Genomic DNA, 27,662 nt, shown 5'->3' with positions numbered 1-27,662 from the left:
GGGACAGAGTCCTAGGACACTATGGCCTCCATTTACTCCTCTCCACAGATTCAGGATCTCTTGGTTGGTGTCTGAAGGCCTGAGAGCAAATCTAGAGGGCAGAATTTAGAAGAAAACACTCTTTGTTCTGGTGAGTTTAATTTGAAACTGATAAGGGCTAGGAAAGAAGAACAGCTGGCTCCTTGCTGAATGCTGGAGTAGTGGGCAGAGGGAGGTGTGGTCTTGACAAAGAAAAATTTTAAATTGCACAGTTAGAATAAAGCCAGAGTGGTGTCTGAATGTGGAGGTGAAGGTCTCGCTGTGTAATAGTGTATTTACTGATGGTTATATGTTGTCCGTCCCTTTGCTTCTATCTCTGTAATTAGAAGTCCCAATCTTTCTGAAGCCTCTCATACATTTACTTGTACTGTTTAAAGCCTCAAGTCTGTAGAGAATTGCTAATGTTACTTAAAGGTCATTACCTTTGCCTGCCTTTCCCTTGGTCCATGTCTGCATGCCTAAATGAAATTCAGACTAGTAATTCCTGCTACAAAGAAAGATGATACAGAAAAATCAAAATTTCAAGGCATCCCTTGGGATCCAACAGATGTCTTTTTTAAAAATGAAAGGAAGGAATGAAGAGAAAAACAAAGAAAGAGAGAGAAAGAAAAAAGAAAGACAGAAAGACAGAAGAAAGAAAGAAAGAAAGAAAGAAAGAAAGAAAGAAAGAAAGAAAGAAAGAAAGAAGCAAAGAAATAAAGACCCAAATGGTGTTCTTGATTGTCATGGTACAGTTAGTGGGTTGGCAGGCACTTTCAAGTTTGTGCTAGGTGCAGGATTCAATTCCAAGTAAAGAGACAGAGGAGGTGACAGGGGAAGAAAGAGACTGTGAGTGAGAACACTAGAATCCCACACTTACTGAAGTCACAGCCTTTCTTTTCATTTGGGACATGGTACCCTTATATAGCCCAGGCTAGCCTCATCTAAATGCCCTCTGCCACCCTCCTAGACACTGGGGTTACAGGTGAACACTGCAACCCCAGGACTTTTCTGCCTTTCAGGAACAGCACAAGATCCTGACTGATTTTAATGCTATAAAGACTGAAAGATGTCTGTTGTTGGGAAGATCTTGAGAACCACGAAAGGACAGGGAACAGGGAATGCCAGCTCCACCCAAGCTAATGTAGACACCAGAGGACACGGGCCAGGCCTCCTTTGTCCAGGTTGACTTGGAGGACTGTCATGAGGCCATTTTCTTTCCCTTTGCTCTCCCCTGCTCTTCATCAGTTGTGGACCCCTCCTGCCTGATCTTAGGCATTGACTCTCTTTACTGCCATATGTTATGAGATACTACAATGCACACATTAGAGTTCTCCAGGTTTTATACTCGCCAGCATATAGTGAATAGACATTAAGTTGTTCCAGAAAACGCTACTTTGTAAATGAGTCCTGGGAAAATTTGTTTGCCCAGCCTATTTGGAAAAAAAACCATTTTTCATATGACTTCAATACTTTGAAGTTTCATCATAAAAAAAAAAAATGCTTTTACCTGCAACTTGATAAGCCATGGCTGGTTGACATCCATGGGAGGCCTGCCCTTTGATGAATATAATGGGAGGAGGAGTTAATGAGAGGGTGGAAGGGAAGAGCTTGGGAGTAGGACTAGGAGGAGAGGAGGGAGGGGAAACTGTGGTCAGGATGTAAACACAATAAAAAATGAATAAATAAAAAAGTGTTTTATGTGTTACTGTCGGGGCCAGCAATGATAAGCTAAGTATGGGCAGGTCAGGCAAAGGAAGTTTTTTTCTTCCAACCATTATCACCTGCCAGAGAAGAACTCTGGCAATCCATAAATTTAATAAGAGGCCTGAGTCTCAGTAGTTTACCCTAAAACAATGCCTGGTTGCAGGAGGAACTACAAGCTGAGATTACCCAACCAGTGCCCAAGAAAAGACCATTCAAAGCTGTACATAGGATTAACCTGCCGGCACACATTCACCAGGACAACCCTAGACAAATGTCATCCAATCAGAGGTCCTGAACCTCAGAGACCCCTAACCCCCACCTTACTACTAAAAACCAAATTCTAATTGAGCTCAGGGCTCTCCGTTTATTCCAATACGTCAGACATGCAGAGAGATCGAGTTTGCAAACTTTATTAAAATAAAGGCTCTTTGCTTTTACATATGGGACTCTTGGTTTCCATGTTGGCTTTTGTGAGGACTTTGCAGATTTGGGCATAACATTACAGAGCTCAAATTCACCGGGAAAAAAACACAGACGCAACTTAAATTATAATTACCTGAATTTATTAATTACTCCTAGTAGGCCAACAACAGCCTAAAGGACAAATCAAAGTTTTGTCACACATGAGGCTGGAGGAGGGGTGTTTTAAGGTAGACAGCCAATTATCTCATTTTTGTGGAATGTGTAGCTGAGTAAGAAACTGCTTGTACTCCCTCAGCTGTGTGGCGCTCTCTCACACAGCAGTAAGTGGGTTCCTGAAGCCAGAGGAAGCACTTACTTATCTCATAGCAGTTCTACAGTTTGGGGGAGGGTAGCAAAGAGTGAGAGTAGCCAGGAGCTTCTCTTTTAGGAATATAGAATGGATGTCTACACAGAATGAAGTTTTCCTTATCCATCACATACCCCAGCCACAAAAAAAAAAAAAAAAAAAAAAAAAAAAAAAAAAAAAAAAAAAAAAAAAATCTGTCTGTAGACATATTGTTTGAAGTGAGTGAACCTAGTTTTTTTTTTTTTTTTTTTACTTAGTATCTTTTTAAAAAAAAGATAAATTTTGCTGGAATGGGGGAGCATTTGAAGGATGATACAGCAACCTAGTGCAATGGAAACATCCTAAAATATATTAACAAATCCTAATGAGGTCCCCTACTAATGGAGGATATGAAGTCCCAACAGGCAATCGCTTGTCACCAAACAAGGCTTTCAATGGTGGGACTTCATTGCATTCAATAAAGCTGTTGGCCATAGTGGCATTTAATTTGTATTTTAATAAGTAAAATTTGCCTGAAGTTTAGAAAGCAAAAGAGTCCCACCGGTCAGCCTCACTCACCAGGCAACAGTGACATACATCTTTAATCCAAGTAGCCACACTAGTTTGCGGTAGAAACCAGGCAGTAGTTGTGCTTGCCTGTAAACACAGAATTAAAGAGGATTATAAAACAGGAAGTTATAGCTCAGGCTCTGGTTCATCCTGAGATCCCTGGAGGCAGGATCACCATTTTAGACTGAGGTAGAGGTAAGAGCCAGTGGCTGGCTATTTTGCTTTTCTGATCTTCAGGTTGAACCTCAGTATCTGTCTCTGAGTTTTTATTAATCATGCTTTATAAGACAAAGGGTTGCCCTCTAGAAAATGACAATGGAATCTCCTTGCCTAGGATAACACCCACAGAATTCACTAAACATGAAGAAGTTGAGCTGGTGCCTACATGGAGCCTTCACCTCTACATTCTAGTCTCTCTGGTGAAGGAAGGTCCTCTGCAGGCTGCCAAAAGAAATGCAAACACCAGTCAAGTCACAAAGCCTTCACCTACAGTCTGTCCTGCCTGTGAGATATGCTAGCAAGGTGGTGGCACAGAACTGGGGGCAGTAGCCAACCAAGGTCAGATTTGACTTAAGGCCTGCACCAAGGGAATGAACCTATATCAGACATTGCGAGGGTAACCAAGAACCAGAGGCTAGGTATCCAAGAGACCTACTGTAAAAACCAAACACTGTTGGTCTAAAAAGAAAAAAGGGAAACAAAACAACTAAGTTTCATTTTGTTTTGAGTTGTATAATTGTGGGCCTGCCTGTGTGTATACACATTTGAAAGGATGGTTGGGATGGTCACAGCTCGTGTATTCCTTGAAGCTGGAGTTACAGGTAGCTGTGACCTGCTTCATGTGGGTGCCAGGAAGTCAACTAGGATCTTCTACAGAGTAATAATCTTTTTAAAATTGTTTTATTATTATTATTAATGAATTTCCACCTCCTCCCCACCTCCCGTTTCCCTCCCCATCCCTCCACTTCTCTCCGCCTCCCTCTCCAGTCCAAGGAGCAGTCAGGGTTCCCTGCCCTGCGGGAAACCCAAGGTCTAACCCACTCCATCCAGGTCCAGGAAGGTATGCATCCAAACAGATTAGGTTCCCCCAAAGCCTGTACATGCAGTAGGATCAAAACCCAGTGCCATTTTTCTTGGCTACTCAGTCAGCCCTCATTGTCTGCCACATTCAGAGAGTCCAGTTTGATCCCATGCTTTTTCAGTCCCAGTCAAGATGGCCTTGGTGAGCTCCCATTATACCAGCCCCACCATTTCAGTGGGTGGGCACACTCCTCGGTCCTGACTTCCTTGCTCAAGATCTCCCTCCTTCAGCTCCTCATTTGGGCCTTGGGAGCTCAGTCCGGTGCTCCAGTGTGGGGCTCTGTCTCTATCTCCATCATCACCAGATGAAGCTTCTATGGCGATATGTAAGATACTCATTAGTATGGATATAGGATAGGGCCAGTTCATGATCCCTCTCCTCAGCTGCCCAAGGAACAAGCTGGGGACATCTCTATGGATACCTGGGAACCCCTCTAGAGTGAAGTCTCTTGTTAACCCTAAAATGGCTCCCTTTATTAAGATATCTTCTTCCCTGCACCCGTATTCACCCCTCCTCCATCCCAAACATCCCATTCCCCCAGGGTCTCCCCATCCTCCACTTCTCACTTTTCTCCCCATATCACCCCATCACTCTTTACTGCCACCCCACCACCACCCCCAAGATTCCAATTTTTGCCTGACAATCTAGTCTACTTCCAATATCCAGGAGGATAACTATATGCTTTTCATTAGGTTCACCTTATTTAACTTCTCTAGGTTTAGGAATTATAGGATCACTGACCTTTATTTAGGTCTAGAATCCACTTATGAGTGAGTACATACCAAATTCATCCTTTTGGGTCTGGGTTACCTCACTCAGAATAGTGTTTTCTATTTCCATCCATTTGCATGCAAAGTTCAAGATGTCATTGTTTTTTTACCGCTGAGGAGTACTCTAATGTGTATATATTCCACACTTTTTAAATCCATTCTTCCATTGAAAGGCATCTAGGTTGTTTCCAGGTTCTGTCTATTACAAATAATGCTGCTATGAACATAGTTGAACAAATGCTTTTGTAATATGATTGGGCATCTCTTGGGTAAATTCCCAAGAGTGCGATTGCTGGATCCTGGGGTAGGTTGATTCCGAATTTCCTGAGAAATGGCCACACTGCTTTCCAAAGCGGTTGCACAAGTTTGCATTCCCACCAGCAGTGGATGAGTGTACCCCTTACTCCACATTCTCTCCAGCAAAGGCAATCATTGGTGTTTTTTATTTTAGCCATTCTGACAGGTATAAGATGGTATCTCAGTTGTTTTGATTTGCATTGCCCTGATTGCTAAGGAGGTTGAGCATGACCTTAAGTATCTTTTGGCCATTCGAACTTCTTCTGTTAAGAATTCTCTATTCAGTTCAGTGCCCCAATTTTAATTGAGTTAATTAGCATTCTAAAGTCTAGTTTCTTGAGTTCTTTTTGCTCATTTTTTTATTGAAAATTTCCATCTCCTTTCCTCCTCCCCCTTCCCTCCCCTCCACCAATACCCCCACTCCCTCCGTCTCCAGGCCAAGGAGCCATCAGGGTTCCCTACTCTATGTTAAGTCCAAGGTCTTCCGAACTCCCCCCAGGTCCTGGAAGGTGAGCAACCAAGCTGACAAGGCACACACAGAGCCCGTCCACGCCTTAGAGTCCAAGCCCATCGCCATTGTCCTTGGCTTCTCAGTCAGCCTCTACCTTCGGCCACATTCAGAGAGTCCGGTTTGGTCCCCTGTTCCATCAGTCCCATTCCAACTGGAGTTGGTGATCTCCCATTAGTTCTGTCCCACCGTCTCCATGGGTGAACTCACCCCTCACGGTCCCGACTTTCTTTCTCATGTTCTCCCTCCTTCTGCTCCTCATCGGGACCTTGGGAGCTCAGTCCGGTGCACCAATGTGGGGCTCTGTCATTTTCTCCATCCATCGCCAGGTGAAGGTTCTATGGTGATATGCAAGAAATTCATCAGTATGGCTATAGGATCTGGCCTTTTCTGGCTCCCTCTCCTCAGCTGCCCAAGGAACTAGCTGGGGGCATCTCCCTGGATACTCAGGAACCCCTCTAGAGTCAAGTCTCTTGACAACCCTCAGATAGCTCCCTTAATTAATATATATGCTTCCCTGCTTCCATATCCACCCTTCCTATATCCCAAGCATCCCATTCTCCCGAGCTCTCCCGATTCTCCCCTTCACACTTTTCTCTCCCCATCTGCCTTTGGCCCCGTCCCACCCCACCCCCAAGTTCCCAATTTTTGCCCGGCGATCTTGTCTACTTCCAATATCCAGGAGGATAACTATATGTTTTTATTTGGGTTCGCCTTCTTATTATCTTCTCAAGGATCCCGAATTATAGGCTCAATGTCCTTTAATTATGGCTAGAAACTGATTATGAGTGAGTACATCCCATGTTCATCTTTTGGGGTCTGGGTTACCTCACTCAGAATAGTGTTTTCTATTTCCATCCATTTGCATGCAAAATTCAAGATGTCATTGTTTTTTTACCGCTGAGTAGAGTTCTAACATGTATATATTCCACAGTTTCTTCATCCATTCTTCCACTGAAGGGCATCTAGGTTGTTTCCAGGATCTGGCTATTACAAATAATGCTGCTATGAACATAGTTGAGCAAATGCTTTTGTAGTATGATTGGGCATCTCTTGGGTAAATTCCCAAGAGTGGAATTGCTGGGTCCTGGGGTAGGTTGATCCCAAATTTCCTGAGAAATCACCACACTGCTTTCCAAAGTGGTTGCACAAGTGTGCATTCCCACCAGCAATGGATGAGTGTACCCCTTACCCCACAACCTCTCCAGCATAGGCTATCATTGGTGTTTTTGATTTTAGCCAATCTGACAGGTATAAGATGGTATCTCAAAGTTGTTTTGATTTGCATTTCCTTGAAAGCTAAGAAGGATGAGCATGACCTTAAGTGTCTTTTGGCCATTTGAACTTCTTCTGTTGAGAATTCTCTGTTCAGTTCAGAGCCCCATTTTTTAAATGGGTTAATTAGCATTTTAAAGTCTAGTCTCTTGAGTTCCTTATATATTTTAGAGATCAGACCTTTGTCAGATGCAGGGTTGGTGAAGATCTTTTCCCAGTCAGTAGGCTGCCTTTGTGTCTTAGTGATAGTGTCCTTTGCTTTACAGAAGCTCTCGGCTTCAGGAGGTCCCATTTATTCAATGTTGCCCTTAGTGTCTGTGCTGCTGGGCTTATACATAGGAAATGGTCTCCTGTGCCCATTTGTTGTAGAGTACTTCCCACTTTCTCCTCTATCAAGCTCAGTGTGTTCCGATTAATATTGAGGTCTTTAATCCATTTGGACTTGAGTTTTGTGCATGGTGATAGATATGGATCTATTTTCATTCTTCTACTGGTTGACATCCAGTTATGCCAGCACCATTTGTTGAAGATGCCCTCTTTCTTCCATTGTGTACTTTTGGCTCCTTTATCAAAAATCAGGTGTTCATAGGTTTGTGGTTTAAGATCCGGGTCTTCTATACGATTCCATTGGTCGACTTCTCTGTTTTTATGCCAATACCAAGCTATTTTCAATACTGTAGCTCTGTAATAGAGTTTGAAGTCAGGGATGGTAATGCCTCCTGAAGTACCTTGATTGTATAAGATTGTTTTGGCTATTCTGGATTTCTTGGTTTTCCATATAAATTTGTTTATTGTCCTCTCAATATCTGTGAAGAATTTTGATGGGATCTTGATGCGGATTGCAATGAATCTATAGATTGCTTTTTTTTCTTTTTTTTTTAAATTTTGTTATTTTTTCTCATTTTTTTATTAAAATTTTCCATCTCCTCCCCTCCTACTCCCCCTTCCCTCCCCTCCCTTCCACCCATACCCCCACTCCGCCCGTTTCCAAGCCAAAGAGCCATCAGTGTTCCCTTCACCATGTTAAGTCCAAGGTCCTCCCAGCTCCCCCTAAGTCCAGGAAGGTGAGCAACCAAACTGACAAGGCTCACAGTGGGCCCGTCCATGCTGTTGAGTTCATGCTCATCACCGTTGTCCTTGGTTTCTCAGTCCTCCTCCACCTTCAGCCACATTCAGAGAGTCCAGATTGGTCCCCTGTTCCATCAGTCCCATTCCAACTGGACTTGGTGGTCTCCCGTTAGATCTGTCCCACCTTCTCAATGGGTAAACGCACTCCTCACGGTCCTGACTTCCTTGCTCATGATCTCCCTCCTTTTGCTCCTCATCAGGACCTTGGGAGCTCAATCCGGTGCTTCTATGTGGGGCTCTGTCATTTTCTCCATCCAATGCCAGGTGAAGGTTCTATGGTGATATGCAAGATATTCATGAGTATGGCAATAGGATCTGGACATTTCTGGCACCATCTCCTCAGCTGCCCAAAAAACTAGCTGGGGGCGTCTTCCTGGACACCTGGGAACCCCTCTAGAGTCAAGTCTCTGCCAACCCTAGAATGGCTCCCTTAATTAAGATATATAATTCCTTCTTCCCATATCCACCCTTCCTATATCCCAACCATCCTATTCCCCCAAGCTCTTCCCATCCTCCACTTCACACTTTTTTCTCCTCATCCCCTCATCCCCCCATCCCACCCCACCCCCAAGTTCCCAATTTTCGCCCGGCAATCTTGTCTACTTCCAATATCCAGGAGGATAACTATATGTTTTTCTTTGGATTCACCATCTTATATATCTTCTCTAGGATTTTTTTTATGAATTATAGGCTCGATGTCCTTTATTTATGGCTAGAAACCAATTATGAGCGAGTACATCCCATGTTCATCTTTTTTGGGCCTGGGTTACCTCACTCAGGATGGTGTTTTCTATTTCCATCCATTTGCATGCAAAATTCAAGATGTCATTGATTTTTACCGCCGAGTAGTACTCTAATATGTATATATTCCACACTTTCTTCATCCATTCTTCCACTGAAGGGCATCTAGGTTGTTTCCAGGTTCTGGCTATTACAAATAATGCTGCTATAAACATAGTTGAACAAATGCTTTTGTAATATGATTGGGCATCTCTTGGGTAAATTCCCAACAGTGAGATTGCTGGGTCCTGGGGTAGGTTGATCCCAAATTTCCTGAGAAACCTCCACACTGCATTCCAAAGCGGTTGCACAAGTTTGCATTCCCACCAGCAATGGATGAGTGTACCCCTTACTCCACATCTTCTCCAGCAAAGGCTATCATTGGTGTTTTGGATTTTAGCCAATCTGACAGGTGTAAGATGGTATCTCAATGTTGTTTTGATTTGCATTTCCCTGATTGCTAAGGAGGTTGAGCATGCCCTTAAGTATCTTTTGGCCATTTGAACTTCTTCTGTTGAGAATTCTCTGTTCTGTTCAGTGCCCCATTTTTTAAATGGGTTAATTAGCATTTTAAAGTCTAGTCTCTTGAGTTCCTTATATATTTTGGAGATCAGACCTTTGTCTGTGGCAGGGTTGGTGAAGATCTTTTCCCAGTCAGTAAGCTGCCTTTCTGTCTTAGTGATAGTGTCCTTTGCTTTACAGAAGCTGCTCGGCTTCAGGAGGTCCCATTTATTCAATGTTGCCCTTAGTGTCTGTGCTGCTGGGGCTATATGTAGGAAGGGGTCTCCTGTGCCCATTTGTTGTAGAGTACTTCCTACTTTCTCCTCTACCAGGTTCAGTGTGTTCAGATTGATATTGAGATCTTTAACCATTTGGAATTGTGTTTTGTGCATGGTGATAGACAAAGATCTACTTTCATTCTTCTACTGGTTAACATCCAGTTATGCCAGCACCATTTGTTGAAGATGCTTTCTTTCTTCCATTGTGTGCTTTTAGCTCCTTTATCAAAAATCAGGTGTTCATAGGTTTGTGGGTTAAGATCTGGGTCTTCTATACGATTCTATTGGTCGACTTCTCTACTTTTATGCCAATACCAAGCTGTTTTCAATACTGTAGCTCTGTAATAGAGTTTGAAGTCAGGGATGGTAATGCCTCCAGAAGCTTCTTTATTGTATAAGATTGTTTTGGCTATCCTGAGTTTCTTGTTCTTCCAAATAAAGTTGATTATTGTCCTCTCAAGATCTGTGAAGAATTTTGATGGGATCTTTAAGGGGATTGCATTAAATCTATAGATCGCCTTTGGTAGTATTGCCATTTTTACTATGTTGATCTTCCCAATCCACGAGCAAGAGAGTTCCTTCCATTTTCTGGTATCCTCTTCAATTTCTTTCTTCAAAGACTTAAAGTTCTTGTCAAATAGGTTTTTCACTTCCTTGGTTAGAGTTACCCCAAGATATTTTATGCTATTTGTGGCTATCGTGAAAGGTGACGCTTCTCTGATTTCTTTCTCTGCTTCCTTATCCTTTGTATATAGGAGGGCAACTGATTTTTTGAAGTTGATCTTGTATCCCGCCACGATACTAAAGGAGTTTATCAGCTGTAGGAGTTCTTTGGTGGAGTTTTTGGGGTCGCTTATGTACACTATCATATCATCTGCAAATAACGAAAGTTTAACTTCTTCCTTTCCAATTCAAATCCCTTTGATCCCCTTGTTTTGTCTTATTGCTATTGCTAGAACTTCAAGCACTATATTGAAGAGATAAGGAGAGAGTGGACAGCCTTGTCACATTCCTGAATTTAGTGGGATGTCCTTGAGTTTCTCTCCGTTTAATTTGATGTTAGCTGTCAGCTTGCTGTAAATAGCCTTTATTATATTTAGGAATGACCCTTGTATCCCTAATCTCTCCAAGACCTTTATCATAAAGGGGTGCTGAATTTTGTCAAATGCTTTTTCTGCATCTAATGAGATGATCATATGGTTTTTATCCTTCAGTTTATTTATATGATGGATTACATTGATAGATTTTCGTATGTTGAACCAGCCCTGCATCTCTGGGATGAAGCCTACTTGATTATAGTGGATAATTTTTCTAATGTGTTCTTGGATTCTGTTTGCCAGTATTTTATTGAGAATTTTTGCATCAATGTTTATGAGTGAGATTGGCCTGTAATTCTCTTTCTTGGTTGAGTCTTTGTGTGGTTTAGGTATCATGGTAATTGTAGCTTCATAAAAGGAATTTGGCAATGACTATTCTGTTTCTATATTATGAAATACCTTAAGGAGTATAGGTATTAGGTCGTCTTGGAAGTTCTGGTAGAATTCTGCATTGAAACCATCTGGTCCTGGGCTCTTTTTGGTAGGGAGGTTTCTGATAACATTTTCTAATTCTTTGCGACTAACAGAACTATTTAGATTGTTCACTTGGTCCTGGTTTAACTTTGGTATATGGTACTTATCTAAAAATATGTCCATTTCTTTTACGTTTTCGAATTTTGTGGCATACAGGCTTTTGTAGTAAGATCTAATGATTCTCTGAATTTCCTCTGTGTCTGTGGTTATGTCCCCTTTTTTATTTCTGATCTTATTAATTTGTGTGTTCTCTCTCTGCCGTTTGATTAGTTTGGCTAGGGGTTTGTCAATCATGTTGATTTTCTCCAAGAACCAGCTTTTTCTTTCATTGATTCTTTGGATTGTTTTCTGTGTTTCTATTTTGTTGATTTCTGCCCTCAGTTTGATAATTTCCAGTCTTCAACTCCTCCTAGGTGAGTCTGCTTCTTTATTTTCTAGAGCTTTCAGGTGAGCTGTTAAGTCTTCAATGTGTGCTTTCTCCGTTTTCTTTAAGTGGGCACTTAGTGCTATGAACTTTCTTCTTAGCACTGCTTTCATAGTGTCCCATAGGTTTGGGTATGTTGTGTCTTTGTTTTCATTAAATTCAAGAAAGACTATAATTTCTTTCTTTATTTCTTCCCTGACCAAGGGGTGGTTCAGTAGTTTACTGTTCAGTTTCCATGAGTTTGTAGGCTTTCTGAAGGTAGCATTGTTGTTGGATTTTACCTTTAATCCATGGTGATCCGGTAAGACACAGGTGGTTACTAATATTTTTTTGTATCTGTGAGAGTTTGCTTTGTTATCGAGTATGTGGTCAATTTTTGAGAAGCTTCCATGAGCTGCAGAGAAGAAGGTATATTCTTTCCTAGTTGGGTAGAATGTTCTATAGTTGTCTGTTAAGACCATTTGATTCATTATCTCCATTAATTCTCTTATTTCTCTGTTAGGTGTCTGTTTGATTGACCTGTCCATTGGTGAGAGAGGTTTGTTGAAGTCTCCTACTATTATTGTGTGTGGTTTGATGACTGCCTTGAGTTTAGAAGTGTTTCTTTTATATAAGTGTGTGCTTTTATATTAGGGCATAGATATTCAGGACTGAGACTTCATCCTGATGAATTATTCCTGTTATGAGTATAAAAAGTCCATCTCCATCTCTTCTGATTGATTTTAGTTTGAAGTCAATCTTGTTAGAAATTAGTATGGCCACACCCGCTTGTTTCTTAGGGCCATTTGCTTGATAAACCTTTTCCCAACCCTTTACTCTGAGTAGATGTCTGTCTTTGTGGTTGAGGTGTGTTTCTTGTAAGCAGCAAAATTTTGGATCCTGTTTTCATATCCAATATCTTAGCCTGTGCCTTTTTATAGGTAAATTGAGCCCATTAATAATCAATGATATTAATGACCAGTGGTTGTTAACTCCAGTTATTTTTTTAGGTTGTAGAGTTTGTGTGTTACCCTTCTTTGACTTGTGCTGGTGAAGGGTCACTAGATGACTGAGTTATTGTAGGCAGTGTTGGCATTGTTGGATTCCTTGGGTTGTGATTTTCCTTCTATTACTTTCTATAAGGCTGGATTTGTGGCTACATATTGTTTAAATTTGTTTTTATCCTGGAATATTTTGTTTTCTCCATTAATAGTGAATGATAGCTTGCATGGTTATAATAGTCTGGGCTTGCATCCATGGTCTCTTAGTTTCTGATGTACCTCCATCCAGGACCTTCTGACTTTCATGGTTTCCATAGAGAAGACCAGTGTAAGTCTGATAGGTTTACCTTTATAAGTTACTTGACCTTTTTCCTTTGCAGCTCTTAATATTCTTTCTTTAATCTGTATGCTTTGTGTTTTGATTATTATATGGTGAGAGGATTTTTTTTTTTTGATCTATTCTATTCGGTATTCTGTATGCTTCTTGAACCTTCATAGGAATATCTTTCTTTCGGTTGGTAAAGTTTTCTTCTATAATTTAGTTGAATATATTTTCTGGGCCTTCGATCTGTAATTCTTTTCCTTCTTCTACCCCTGTTATTCTTAGGTTTGGTCTTTTTATTGTGTCCCAGATTTCCCTAATGTTTTGTGATGAGAATTTGTTGGATTTGCTGTTTTCTTTGATTGGTGCGTTTATTTCCTCTGTGGTATCTTCAGAATCTGAGATTCTTTCTTCTATCTCTTATATTCTATTGGTTATGCTTGTTTCTGTTGTCTCTGTTCATTTACCTAGATTTTTCATATCTAGCCGGCCCTCGGTTTGTGTTTTCTTCATTGCCTCCATTTCAGTTTTCAATTCTTGAACTGTTTACATTACCTGTTTGATTGTTTTTTTTCTTGGTTTTCCAGGGTATCATCTATGGATTTACTCATTTCTTCAAACTTTTTGTTATACTTCTCATCCATTTCTTTAAGGGAGTTTTTCATATCCAGTTTAAGGGTCTCTATTGCTTTCATAATGTCAATATCTTCTACTTCTTCTAGATTAGGGTGTTCAAGTCCTTCTGTTGTAAGATCACTAGGTTCTGGTGTTTACATGTTGTTTTTCAGATTGTTGGAGCAATTCTTGCCTTGGGTCCTGCCTATCTCTTCTATCAAATGCTCTCCGATAGTTCTTCTGGTATAGAATTATGGCCCCTTGTTGGCCATGGACCCCTCCAATGGGTCTTCTGTTACTGGATATGGGCTCCTTGCTGGGCAGGTACCTCACAGACAAAAGGCCATGCTTGCCACTGGCAAGCTGAGTGAAACAAAGGAACTCCCGCCACTCGGCACCAGGTCCCAGCCCCAATACAGGCTTAGCTGGGGGGTCTTGTGGCCCCCGAAGGAGGGGAGGGGTGCCTTAGGGACACTGGGATGGGATAGGAAGAGAAGGGCAGTAGCTGCGGGGAGAAGCCCCTGCAGAATGACCAGAAAGATTAGGGGGTTGAGGAATCGAGTAATAAACACTTTTAAACATAAGAAAATTTTTTGCCTATGTGCATCCGGAGATGGACTGTGTACATTCCAAGTCAGCACCAGGCTCCCTGGTAAGAGACTGGTAAGCAGAGGATCAGAGGGTCACATTGACTGGTGCTGATGAAGGAGGCAGTACAGTGGGGGAGAAGTAAGTAGTTTGATGCTTGTAACACTGAAGATGTGATTTTGTCCTGGGAAAGAAAGGGAAGTACAGGTCGGTTAACAAGGCTGATGAAAGGAAACACGATCTTCTTGGTCTTCAGTGAAAAGAAATAACAATCCTGCATCTGAAATTAGTCATTTTGGATGAAATATAGCAGAAGACTTCTTTGCCATGTCACTGAACTTCTCTATATATTTCTCTCCTTTGCTCTTTTCCCTTATCATCGAGGGCATTCATTGGTCTTTTCTGATTTTACCTTTCTTCTGTGTCCCCCTTCTCATCATCCCAGTCACTCAGGTACCTGAGCGGAAGTGTCAGGAGTACGGACAGACAGACTCAGCATCACAGCAACTATGGCCTCATCAGTCCTGGGGATGATCAAGGAGGAGGTGACCTGTCCTATCTGTCTGGACCTCATGGTAGAGCCTGTAAATACAGATTGTGGTCACAGCTTCTGCAGAGCCTGCATCACTCTGAACTATGAGTCCAGCAAAGGTAAAGAAGGGAAGGGCATCTGCCCTGTGTGCCGAGAGAGTTACCTGTTTGGGAATCTGAGACCTAATTGGCATATGACCAACATAGTGGAGAGGCTAACAGGGTTCAAGTCCAGCCCAGAGGAGGAGCAGAAGGTGAATGTCTGTGCACAGCATGGAGAGAAACTCCAGCTCTTCTGTGAGAAGGACATGGTGGCCATCTGCTGGCTTTGTGAGAGATCTCAGGAGCACCGTGGTCACCAAACAGCTCTCATTGAAGAGGTGGCCAATAAGTATGAGGTAGGAAGTGGGAGGGTGTGGGACACAGAGCAGGACACAGTACAGATGGGAGGTCTCCATTTTGTGTAGACTTTTTTCAATGTTCATGTCAGGTTCATTCATATGATTTAATTCAGTCTTGTAACTCTCAACAGTGGAACTAGTAAATGAATGGCATATGGCAGTGACGAGAGTGTCTGTGTGGCCTGTGTACTGTCACATGACTCAATTCCAGAACTCTGACTGCTGATGAATTTGAGGGTATAGAGGTCTATTGAGGAGTTCCAGGACAGCCAGGGCTACATAATAAGATTCAGGTTAAAAAATAAATTGCAGTGCCAGTTGTCAGACTTGTGATGCATGTATATATTTATAGGAAAGACCAGGAGAGCTAACAAAATTTCCCCAGTTTTCTGATGCCAGAATCAAAGTGGGAGGTGTGTACTTGGTGGGATGACTGACTAAGAGAGATTTCTGTGTCTGTCTGTATGGGGCTGTGTGTGTGTAAATGCAAGAATGGATTGAGCTGAAGATGAAGATTTACCTACTTTATGTGCACAAATCATGGCACAAGATTTTAAAAAGAGAACTGTCTTAGACTTCCTGTCTTTCCAGAAGGATTTCTTGACCTTTGGCTAGGAGCAGCTGTCCTACTAAACACACAGCTTGACTCTGTTACAATTGCTTTCCCACAGGGGATGCTCCTGGCTGCCCTGGGAATGCAGGTGGCTAATGAGGAAAAATGTGATCAGTGGGAAGATGACCTTCAAAAGGAGAGAACTTCCTGGGAGGCAAGTGGAGACCCTACCTCCTAAGGGAGTTAGCCTGATGCCTGAGAGGGACCTGGGCAAGAAATTTCCTGGCTCTTTATTCCCTGGAGTTTATGGGGACAGGAGGCCTTGATTAATCTTCTCTGCTTGTTCCCTTGGAGCTGGGGCTGCACAGAGAGTGCATCACAGCTGAGCCTGGCTGTGTGAGGAGCTCACACCATGGCAGGGAGTGGAGGGGGCTGGGGAGAATGGCACTGAGTCCTGAGACTCCTCCTGTGGTGTTTTCTGGAACTCTGACTGTTAGGGAGATGCTTCGGGACAGTCACACGTTTATTCTTGCAGTTAGCTTCTCTCAGGGACTCAGAGGTAGAATGAGAAGTATACAGGCAGGACTAGGAGTCTGGGAGAGCTGTGTGAAAATGAGCCACAGCCTTGCATCCCAATTTGGCTCAAACAACCTTGGTAAGGGTGACCTAAGATCTGTGTTTGGGGATGACATGGACAGACTCTGAAAAGAGACACTACTTCCCTAAGACTGCTTTACCTACTCAAGCTCATTCCCCATGAGAACTCCCCATCAGAACAGTGGTTTTCTGTCTCTCAGTCCCATTTTTAACTCTATTTTTATAACTTAAATAATTTTGAATGATTCTCCCTTTTCTTCTCCCTGAAGAACCAAATACAGAGGGATGTAGAAAATGTTCAGAAGGAGTTTAAAGGACTACGGGAATTCCTGGACTCCAAGGAGAAGAATGAGCTGCAGAAGCTGATGAAAGAGAAGGAAGACATTCTAAAAAGTCTGGAACATTCTCAAAATGAGCTGGGGAAACAGAGGGAGTCAGTAAGAGACCTCATCTCAGATCTGTCATGTCATCTTCAGTGCTTAGCCATGGAGATGCTGCAGGTAAGACTGCAGGAGGTCCAGCATCTGAGAGTCAGGACACCTGGAAGCCATTTCTTTCCCTCTGTGCTGCTATGATCTCCCTGGTGAGGACAGCAAGGCTCTCTGGGCTCTCCCTGAACTCTTTCCTGCATCAATCTCAGAGACTGGAAAGTAATTGCTCACATGGAATGCAAAAGGAAATTGCATGTTTTAGTTTTTAAATACAGTACAGTAGCAGAACCTTGAGAGATCTGTTGCATCATGGGTAGTTACTATCCTACTGCAATGTGAAAGATATTCAAGAGTCATTTGTCATTTCACCTGAATTTGATTTTTGGAGAGTTTCACCCCCACTGCCTCTGATTCGGTGATGTGGTCAGTGGGAGAGGAGTTGCCACCCAAGTTCTCAGAGAGTGTTTCCTCCTTTGTTTTCGATTGCAGAGCTGAAAGGTGTCTTCTCTATCCTTAAAAGTATAATGCTTGTATTGTATTTTATCACTATTACATTTTTAAATATTTTATTTATTTATTTTTTCATCCTTGAAGGGCAACATCTGATCCCTCATTTATTCTCCAAACAGTTTTTATAGCATCACAACAATTGAGCGCGGGGGGGGGGGGGGGGGGGGGGGAGGGGGGGGAGACACATTGGGCTGTCTCCTAGGTAACCAGGTGAATGGCATTTTGTCAGGTCTGCATCCACCTGTCTTCTAGCCGTCTGCTAACCTGTTTGCTGGCTAGTCTGCTGGCTGTCCCCTAGGCCATGAATTAGCATCTCTATAAGACTACAGCCTCCAAATTACCAAAGGGAAGAGCCCCAAACATCCCGGGTCAGCTTCAGCCAACACCTCCCCTCAGGCGATCCACATTAATAACAAAAGAAAATAGGAGCAGCACAACCAGGCTGTCGTCGTTAGGCTGAGCCGGCTCAGTCGGCAAAGCTACCTGACCACCTCAGACCCGGGCCTGTGGCTCTCGTGCCATCCCGAGAACTTTGGGGGCCTACAATCCACTCTCTCTTTTTAAGTTTTAACAACCCCTGTGCTTCTGCAACAGGACAGATGGGTCGCGCCTGGCTTGGGCAAAGTCTTCTTCCTAATGACCCAAATTTTCCCGTCTTTGGAAAGCGGCTTTCGCAAGATTTCCTGTCTTAGGTATCTGGGGAGGAGAAGCTTCAAACCCGTCATTGACTGCCGACCTCTGTAAAGAGAAGAGATTAGTGGAGAGAAATGTACTTTCCAGGCCCTGTGTTATCAGCCAAATCTTTTTTTTTAATCTTTTTTTTAAAATTTAAAAAATTTAAAAATTTAAATTTAAAAAATTTAAAATTTAAAAAAAGGTTTTTTTTAATCTTTTGTTAGGATGGATCATAATGCTCTATAAAAAAATTATGCTCCCAAAGACTATATTCTCCTACCCTAAAGGAGAGTAGAATTGCCTGAGTTGAGAATGTTTCTTCCGCTGGTATAGAACATCATTCAGAGCTAACGTTCTCAGCATACGGATCAACTCTCAACATTCATCGTCACAACCTCTCTTTCAGCAACTGTCAATCGCAACCATTCACAGTCATGATTTTTCCATATCATCCCCGGTCAATACCGATTTGCAAATTTTTCATATCAGTTCACATTTAGCCGGTCAAAACCAGCTCTCCAATTATTCATAATTTCATATTTAGCCGGCCAATACCAGCTCTCCAATTATTCATAATTTCACATTTAGCCGGCCAATACCAGCGCTTTCATATTCTTTACCATAATTTCATATTCTTTTCGGTCATTACCGATGTACTCAGCACCACTGGGCCATTACCAGATTTTTCCCATCACCTTATATGCAGCTGTAAATACCAGGTCAGTACCGTTAAGAGTATAATACCATTTGCTGTTATTAAATCCCATTTTCAGTCACTGTGCTGCTGTTAAACCCTTAGTCTGCCCCCTTGTTAACTGAAGAGGGGGGTTCTACTCATTCTTTAAGTCTTTCTTTCCCTGAGGGGAAAGCTTAGGTCTTAGTTCTTAGGTTTAATATTTTATTCAAAATGAGTTCTGTGTCCCATAAACGGAGAACACTCAAATGCTCAGTTCAGTATCTTAGTTCTGAAGCAACAGGTTTCACACCACAGCCAGCAGCAGCAGCAGACACCGCAGTCAACTCATCTCAGCAGGATCTCTGTCCGAAGTCTCCCTGCAGCGCAGCAGCGAGTTGCAGGTCCGGATCAGGCTCCTCTCTGTGGGCTGGGTGACCGGATTCCTCCGTTCCTTCTGCTGGGCGGCTGTCAGCTAAGCTGTCCTCGGGTCCGTTGCCCTGCTGCTGAATACACCGCCTTAGTCGCTCTGGAAGCCATCCGGCTTGGTTTTCATCCTGTGAGAAAACACAGACGTGCCCTCGACCCCGGATTAGGATGGGATCGGGTCCTTTACAAATTCCAGAGCAAGGGTCCTTCCACCTTGCTTTCGCAAATGTGGTTTTATTTTTTTTTTTATCATTAGGCCACAATCTGTCCGCAGCTGATCGCTCACGGGACATCTGCATTTAGAAAGTTTAGCGTAAACAATGCGTGATTTAAGGCATTGTGTGGCGTCTGAGGAGACAACTCCCCTGTCTTTATTTCAGGGGTTGTGTTTTCAAGGAGCTATGTGCAAGCTCCACAATTCCTTGTCCTTGAGAATTATATGGAATACCAGTCTTAGGAACAATATCCCATTGAGTACAAAATCCTGGGAAAGCTTTGTTAACATATCCGGGTCCATTGCCCATCTTTATTACCTTTGGGGTTCCCATGCATGAAAAGCATTTTAAGCAATGAGTTATTACATGCTTGGCGGCTTCCCCAGTTTGTGTTGTGGCCATCATGAATTGTCACATGCACATATCTCAATTTTCCAAACTCAGTAATGTGAGTTATGTCCGTTTGCCATATATGGTTAGGAAGCAGTCCTCTGGGATTCACCCCCAAATGAGGCACAGGTAGATATTGCGGGCGTCTTTCACATTGTTTCAGAATTTGTCGGGCACCTTCTCTGGTCAGCGTAAATTGCTTTCTTAAACTTAAGCTGTTTTGGTGGTGCAAAGCACGTGACTGCTGTGCAAGTTCAACCTGAGACACAGCAATTATTTTTTGTAAGTTCGTCAGCTAGAGCATTACCTTCAGCTAACGGACCAGGAAGACTTGAATGGGCTCTGATGTGCCCCACAAAACATGGCAGTTTTCTACATTGTATTGCTCTCTGAATCTGTCAAAACCATATTTTAACTTGTTCATTGCTAGTTCCTACATATGGCACTGTTGCCAGGATTTGCAATGCGTCAAATATGCCAGCTATCAGTACATAGATTAAAAGCCTTATTATCAAAATTCTTAAATATCAGAGCTACAGCCCACAGCTCAACTATTTGAGCTGAAGCCGGTTCTGTCTGTACCACGTGTCCTTTGCCATTGACTACATAAGCAGCTTTTCCATTAGATGAGCCATCAGTGAAAATCAACAAAGCATCCTTGAAGGGATTCTTTGCTACTATTTTAGGAAAAATGAATGTTGTTGAGTAAACGGTCAGATGGGAAAAGATTATTAATCTGACCATGAAACTGAGCAAACGCAATTGCCCACGAGTCACTGTTTTGAAAATAGCCATTCAATTTGCTGCTTAGTGTAAGGAACATTGATTGCAGCTGGTTCTTTGCCAAAATCTTTTCTAGATTCCATTCTGTTCTTCTGGGCTAAGCAGGCTACTGCTTCCAAATAAGGATTTAATACTTTTACTGGTGATACAGGCAGATGCAGCCATGAAAGTGGTGTCCCTTCGGCCATAAGACTGCTGTCGGAGCCAGTCGTCTTGTAGGTAAAAGACACGCTTGCCACGTTTGGCTGTCATCAACACAGCACACGTGCTGTTCCTGTGTAGCCCGCTCTATCTGTGAGAGAGTCTGTCTGGCAGCTTCTGAAAGCTGCCTGCTAGGAATCTGGATCACCGTCTCCTTTAAGGATCTCATTTAAAGGTTCGAGGTATTATTGATATCACTTACTTATCACCTATATTCAGATGGAACTAGACATATTCAGCTGAACTAAGCTAGTTAATGTAGGTAGTAACTACAGCAACCATACTCTATAAGTCTGAAATTGCATCTCTTAACCAAAAAATCTGCCCACCTTTCTCTTCCTCTAACTCCTGATGACCCAAATTCTAATCCTTACTATTGTGAGATCAATTTTTGTACATGAGACATATATAATAACATCACTTAGTGTTGTTTTCTTCTGTGACCAGCTGGTTTAGTATAACATAAATTTTCTAAGTGCATCAAGTTACTACAAATGGCAATACATCTTGCTTTGAATGTCTAATATTTTAACATATGCTTATCATATCATTTTATCCATTTTTATCCATTGATTAGTTCTCCAGTTGACTTAGTTTTATCTACTATGATAATGACTCAGTAGACATTAGCATACATATATCTCTATGAGGACAAGTTTGAACATCAGAATTCACCTATAACCTGAATGATTAGTTCTCCACAGAATTTTTTTACTATGGAATCTGCTTTTTTGGTTTATGTTATATAAAATAAAGCTATGTGTAGCTAAGCATCTACTGCCTGTGATCCCAGAACTTGAGAGCTTCTCATCATACACAGAAAGAAAACATGAGATGCACACAATAAGAATGAAATATAAGCTTCCCAACCTACCGCCAGGTATGCTGGTTCCTGCCTTTGATCCAGTAGTGGGAATACAGAAGCAAAGGAAACTACATGGGTTCAAAGCCAGTCTGGTCTATACGGTGAGTTACAGTCAAACAGGTTTACAAAGTAAAACCCACAACTGCCCAAAGTGGAGACAGTAAGAGACTACAGAATGTCCAGCTTAAAATGGAAAATATACACTATACCTTAAATTTAAAGGCATAGGGATTATTACAGAAGAAAGGCAGAAAACATGCAAAAGCCAGAGGTGATGGGTGAGTACAAGGGAAACACTGATTTTTGGACATAATTTAGCAGCAGCACATATTAAATGCCAATGGTTGTGACACCAAACCCTGTGCAAGTCTAAACGTTACCAAATTCAATTTTGGAAGGTGGACGTTCTTAGATAGTTCAACCATATCCAAGAAACAAATGGTAATTGACCCAATTGTATGCATATATGGGGCAGTCCAGAACTAGATGTGGTTCTATCCATCGTTCTCCCATCATTATCGGGTTGCATACACATACTTTAAGTTGGCCTGGCAAGTAATTAAAACTGCTTAAAATCTTTTTAGGAGGACAGCTTTCCCTCTGGCAAGAGCTGTTTTCCTTCTTCCAGTGTGATATTCCTAGAGACATTCCCATTTTAGAGGGGATGATTATTTCAAACTTCTATCAAATTGAGAGACACAAAAGTTTCTTTAGATTAATTTCTTTTCCCGCCAGGACAATTACAGAAAGATGTAGTCAGAGACTGCTTCTTTGTTTCCCACTTGCCAAGACCTGAAATGATCACACAGAAACTGTTTTAATTACAACATTGCTTGGTCAACAGTTTAGGCTTCTTATTAACTAACTCTTAAATCTTAAATTAACCAATTCCTACTGTGTTATATTTTACTACAAGGCTCGTGGTATTTTACCGGTATGGTTCCAGGGTGGCTGTCTCCTTCAGCAGCTACATGGCATCTCCCTGACTCCACCTTCTTTTCTCTTCTGTCTCTGCTTAGCCATGTTCTTCACTGCCATAGGCCCAAAGTAGTTTCTTTTTTAACCAATGGTAATAAAACATATTCACAGCATACAAAGGGGAATCCCATATCAGAAAGAAAAAAGAGACCAAGAGGTATGGTTAGTTGGATTTAAGGATCAGACAATCTTGATTACAAACATATCAAATTGTGTCTAAATGACTAAAATAATGTAGAAATCAGCTTCTCAAGCATGTTAGTTTTAAGTTAAGTGAAGGAGGGCTAACATGGAGCATGAATAGAGTCATTGACCACGTATTTAGTTGTACGCACAGTAAATCCTATGTAAGCTTTCAAATGAACATTCATTCATCTTTGTTCTCCAAAGTCTTGTAGTACAAGACAGAAAATAGTCTATTAGTTTACATATAAGTCAAGTAAAGAGCCATGAATCGTGTGTATGTCATGTCTTGGAGACTTTGTCTCTGTACCCAGTGAACCTGTGACCAGGATTTACAAGAACATTCAGTACATGCTATTAACTATGTTTTTTTTTTCTTTTTCCCTAGGGGGTGAATTGTGTTTTAACAAGGTATGTTTGGGCTGTTCAGTCCTATTGTCTCTTGAGAATGATTTAGTATTCAGATGGAATATATGTCTCATAGGTTTGGAGGAATTTAGACAAATGTTATTCTGAAGTTCCAATAAGAAGGAGGAAGGGGTGGGGAAAGGCAGCCTCTGACTGTTTTGTAACTACTGGGAACAGATTTTATTCTATTAGAGATCTGGGTAAGGGGAGTCACAGAGTTAGGCTCAGCAGTGGGAAGAGGCAAACAGAGCCACAAGAAGCTTTCAGACTCCTTGTGGTTCCATCATTCTGTCCATGCTCTGTGTTTATGTCTGGCTCTGTCTGCAGCTCACAGGTACTTGATTCACAGATTCATCCTAAATAGGGTATGTCTTCCTTGTCTGCATTGCTCACAGAATTGTATACTGGGAAAAATTCCTGTGGGTCTGTGTATTTCTCATGGGGATAGAAAAGTAAGCAAACTGCTCCATGTGAACCACACACTTCAGAAGACTGGAAAGCTGTGCCCTTGTGTGTAAAGAGTCACACCCAGGCTGTCGGCAGCAAACTCATGTTCTTGTGTCCAAAGTCCTTATCTCCAAAATACAACCAAGAGACAAAATTTAATGCAAAAGAAAAAAGGGGAGGGGGTATGGTCACCAGGCAAAATGAAGAGGGCTTGGATAAGACGAGAAAACAGAGAAGGATCTTCCAAGCTCCAAACCTGCACTACATAGCTACAGACCCAAGCCCTCTAAAGTGACATAGTTACACAGTTGGGGTTAGCTCAAGCCGTAAGAAGTTGCAGTATTGATTCTCAGCATGAGGACATCTGGTTTTGTTTGTCCATTTCTGATTGTCCTTGCTCTGTGGGGTCAGGGGTTGCTGGGCTCTGATTAGCTTCTCCCTACAGCTGGGACTCAGGCCAGGCTCTAAGGTCAGGCTACAACTAAGGTCAGGTAAGGGGCAGATACATCTTACTGACTGAATGGGACTACCTCGTGCTGAGGTCTGGATATTCAGTGTCAACATTAGTTTGATATTTCAGTTTTTTTTTTTTTTTCAAAAAACTTTCATCTCTTAAAAAGGAACCTGGAGAGGCAGAAGCTGGCCAAGAGTGTCCAGATTGAGGAAAGTGTTTGAAGTACTGGCTTGCTCCAGTGGGTTCTCTACACTCCATGACTCTATTACCAAGAACCAGCTTCTGTACCCTGACTTTAGTTTGTCCTGGAAAACACAAATTTACTTATTTATCTATTCATTTATTTATTTCTTTGTTTCCTTGTGTCTCTCTGTCTGTTTGGTTGTTGGTCTGTCTTGCTGTTGTTACTGTTATTTTTCTGGCAGGGTTTCTCTGTGTAGCCTTAACAGACATGAAACTCACTCTATATTCCAAGCCAGCCTTGATGTCATATATCTACCTGCCTCTGCATCCCGAGTAAAGGGATTAAAGGCTTCTGACTCCATGCCCAGCCCACATAAGATTTTTTAGCTACCGAAGTTTGATTTGTTTTGAAATTCGCCAATTCATCATTTCTTAAGAGTCTAGGAGGAAAGTATACAAATTCAGGGAGCAAGTATTTGGTTGTACCGGTGAGGAGCTCTTCCTCAGAGAAGTAAGGCTTTCCCAATATCACATAGCAAGTAAGCGGGAGGGGTCATGAGTGTGTCTCTCATGTCTGCAGAGTTAGTATCTACCCTCTCTCCCCATGCTAAGAATTCTCAGGAGAGCTCCAGGACCTCTATGGTTAGAATGATAGGGAGGGATAGGAAGTCCACGGTGATCAGAGGTCACACTGTCTGAAATGTGGAATCAATCTTTTGTCCCTAGAAGTCAGAACTTAAGACTGAAACAGCCCAAAATGGTCACGAGAAAACAGAGAAGGATCTTCCAAGCTCCAGATCTGAAAGGCATGCTGCAAATGTTTCAAGGTGAGAGCAACTACATTCTGTGGTTACCTGGGGAACTCTAGGGGTGGCTGGGGCTGCACTCTCTGGATAGAGAGTGATGTCTCTGATCATGGGTAGAGAAACTGAGAAGAGCAGAAAATGTCTCTGAGTGATGTCACCATGTTTAATGGACATCATCATTCATCTTGTCCTATGTCACAGTTTCCAGATCTTCTCCCACTCTGCAGAGCACATTGACTTTAATGTTCTGATTCCCTTGCTTGCATTTAATGCTGTGCATGTTCATCATTTCAGGGCTCCGGGATGCCCAGCAACACTGGGGTAAGGAGAAATCACACCATCAGCCTCTCTCATCTTAATGTCTTTCAGAGTTTATTTCTATACTAATACTTATGTTTTATGTTACTGCTCCCAATATGCACAGCAATCTGCCTCTCTTTGACTTTACACATGGCTCTACCAAATTCCCTCTCACTTTCTTCTCTGGTCTCTGCTACTTAAATCACAAATAAGACAGTACCTTGTTTCTCATGTGACTCTTAATTTATATGTCTCATTTTTCTGCAGTTCACGTGACCCTGCGTCAACTCAACAATAAAAACATTGTCATTAATGTGGACAAAAGACAAATACAACATAAAAGTGGTTATAGAAGAAATTTGCAAGTTTCTGAGTTCTATGATTTTGGTGTCCTGGGGTTTCCTTCTATCCACTCAGGGAAACATTACTGGGAAGTAGACGTGTCTAGATGTGATGCCTGGCTCCTGGGAATAAATGATGGAAAATGTGCTCAACCCCAGCTTCCTTCAATGAATCCACAGTGGATCAAAGCCAAATATAATTCTGATGTTAACCAACATGTAAATTATCAGCCCAAATGTGGCTACTGGGTTATAGGGATGGCGAACAGGTCTGTATATAAAGCCTTTGAAGAGTGTTCTGTCACCCACAATGCCAGTGTCTTGCGCCTCTCTCTGACTCGTCCTCCCACTCGTGTTGGAGTTTTCCTGGACCGAGAAGCTTGCACTCTCTCATTTTACGATGTTTCCACCCATGGAGCTCTCATCTATAAATTCTGTGAACCGAACTTCCCTGATGCGGTTTATCCATATTTTAATCCTATGGAATGTTCAGAGCCATTGACAGTCTGTGGGCCACCCTACTAAGCCCTCACACATATGTGCACAGTGTCCCCATGTCTGATGTATCTCATATGTCTAAGCTCTGTGGGATCATTTTAATTTTTTTTTCTGTCTCTGCTTGCAGGGAATCATCAAACTGCCTTTGCCTAGCTGCCTTAATATGCATGAGTCATAGGTTTTTCATGTTAGAGTCCGTGGCTCCTGGGGTAAACTGTGCCTTCCTATACCCAAGAGATGAGTGCACTCACTCAAGCATGAAACATTCAGGCTATATTGCATTCTCTGTTTGTTCCCCCTAATAGTCAAGGAAGCATGGAAATTTGACAAGACAATAGGTATTAGACATTAATCTTGGGTGCCCTTTATAATCTGCAATCTTCATTGTTTTCTGACAAGCAAATTGCATTGATCCTGGCAGTTGCCACTATGATCTGTTTCTGATAAAAGTATAAAAGTCTGATTGCTCTCAATAAAATTGTCATAGCCTTTATCTTGCTGTGTTCCCTCAACCTGAGTCTGTTTCTGCTCCTTGCAGTGATATCAGGTGACCTTGCACTAGTAAGTGAGCACTGGCACTCTAATGCTCAAAAATAATCCCACACCAGTTAGTATTAAAGGGGTATTTATTTTGGGGAGTAAAACTCATGAATCACTGTCAGGAATGGAGCAGGAGCCAGAACCAAGGGCCAGAACCAAGAGAGCGGGCCAAGGCTTGCCGCTCTTTTTTAAAGAGAAATAGACCACGCCCCAGTGGGGTGGTATTTCAGCAGCTATTGGTTGAAGGAGCTGAAGGTGCTCCCGCAGCACAATGGGCTTGTACTCCAGCGGCAATTGGCTGCAGAAGTGGAAAGTGCTCCCGCAGCACCTCCCTCTTTTGTTTAAGTAAGAGCATTCTAAACCTACTACAAAATTATATACAATAAGAACAAATAAATATCCTATATTAACTAGCCCAAGTCTTACATAATAAATAGCTTGGACAAGTCATGAGAGGAAAGTTGCTACATTTACCTAGTCTTCAACCCCATAGAAGATCCGAGAAGGGAAATAATGTTACCTGAGTAATTAGGAAGTGCAATCAAGAAACTTCTAAAACATGCAGCAAATCACAGAGATAACTGGCTACCTGGGCAATCACCCAAACTTATGTTTTCAGCATTGAAGCAACCAACTTTGACTAAGGCCTAGAATAACTGACAGATTATTTTTAACAGGCAAGATTTTTTTCAAAACCGTCTTACCCTGTCTTGGCAAGATTTGACAGTTCTGCTTATCCATTTCTGGATTTTAACAGGCAAGAGATTTTTAAAACCATCTTACCCTGTCTTAGTAAGGTTTGACAGTTCTGTTTATCCATTTCCAGATACTGTGTATTTTGTCAGTAGTTGAGGTATGGGCAGTTCCTTGCCCAGAGGCCGGTTTTGTCAAGAAGAAGACAAGCTCCAAGTCGAGTGTCTTTGGTGCTCAACAATTGCTTGGGAATAGGTCGGTGTTGCCAGGAGTGATTGTGTCTCACTACCACAGAACTCTAAGATTAAATTAAATGCCATTTTCTACAGCTCTTCAAAGAGGTTGAAGACTATTTATACAAAATGTAATCTCTATCTATCTAAAGAACCTGATTAGTCTAGCTATAAATATGACAG

At 42.0% G+C, this 27,662-nt stretch overlaps 1 protein-coding gene across 1 annotated transcript; it reads left to right on the top strand.

Annotated features, from left to right (window-relative positions):
- LOC119825440 (tripartite motif-containing protein 30A-like) lies at window positions 1-26,062 on the top strand. Its single transcript, XM_038346300.1, has 8 exons — window positions 1-130; window positions 14,607-15,090; window positions 15,765-15,860; window positions 16,513-16,743; window positions 22,965-22,987; window positions 24,795-24,895; window positions 25,169-25,195; window positions 25,442-26,062. Exons 2-8 carry the CDS (start codon window positions 14,671-14,673, stop codon window positions 26,038-26,040), a joined length of 1,497 nt encoding a protein of 498 aa, XP_038202228.1. The 5' UTR covers window positions 1-130; window positions 14,607-14,670; the 3' UTR covers window positions 26,041-26,062.
- Window positions 26,063-27,662: the final 1,600 nt, after the last annotated feature.

The sequence above is a fragment of the Arvicola amphibius genome, chromosome 1 (genome assembly GCF_903992535.2).
Source record: "Arvicola amphibius chromosome 1, mArvAmp1.2, whole genome shotgun sequence".
Lineage (NCBI taxonomy): Eukaryota > Metazoa > Chordata > Mammalia > Rodentia > Cricetidae > Arvicola > Arvicola amphibius.
This window is presented reverse-complemented; position numbering and strand designations above follow the sequence as displayed.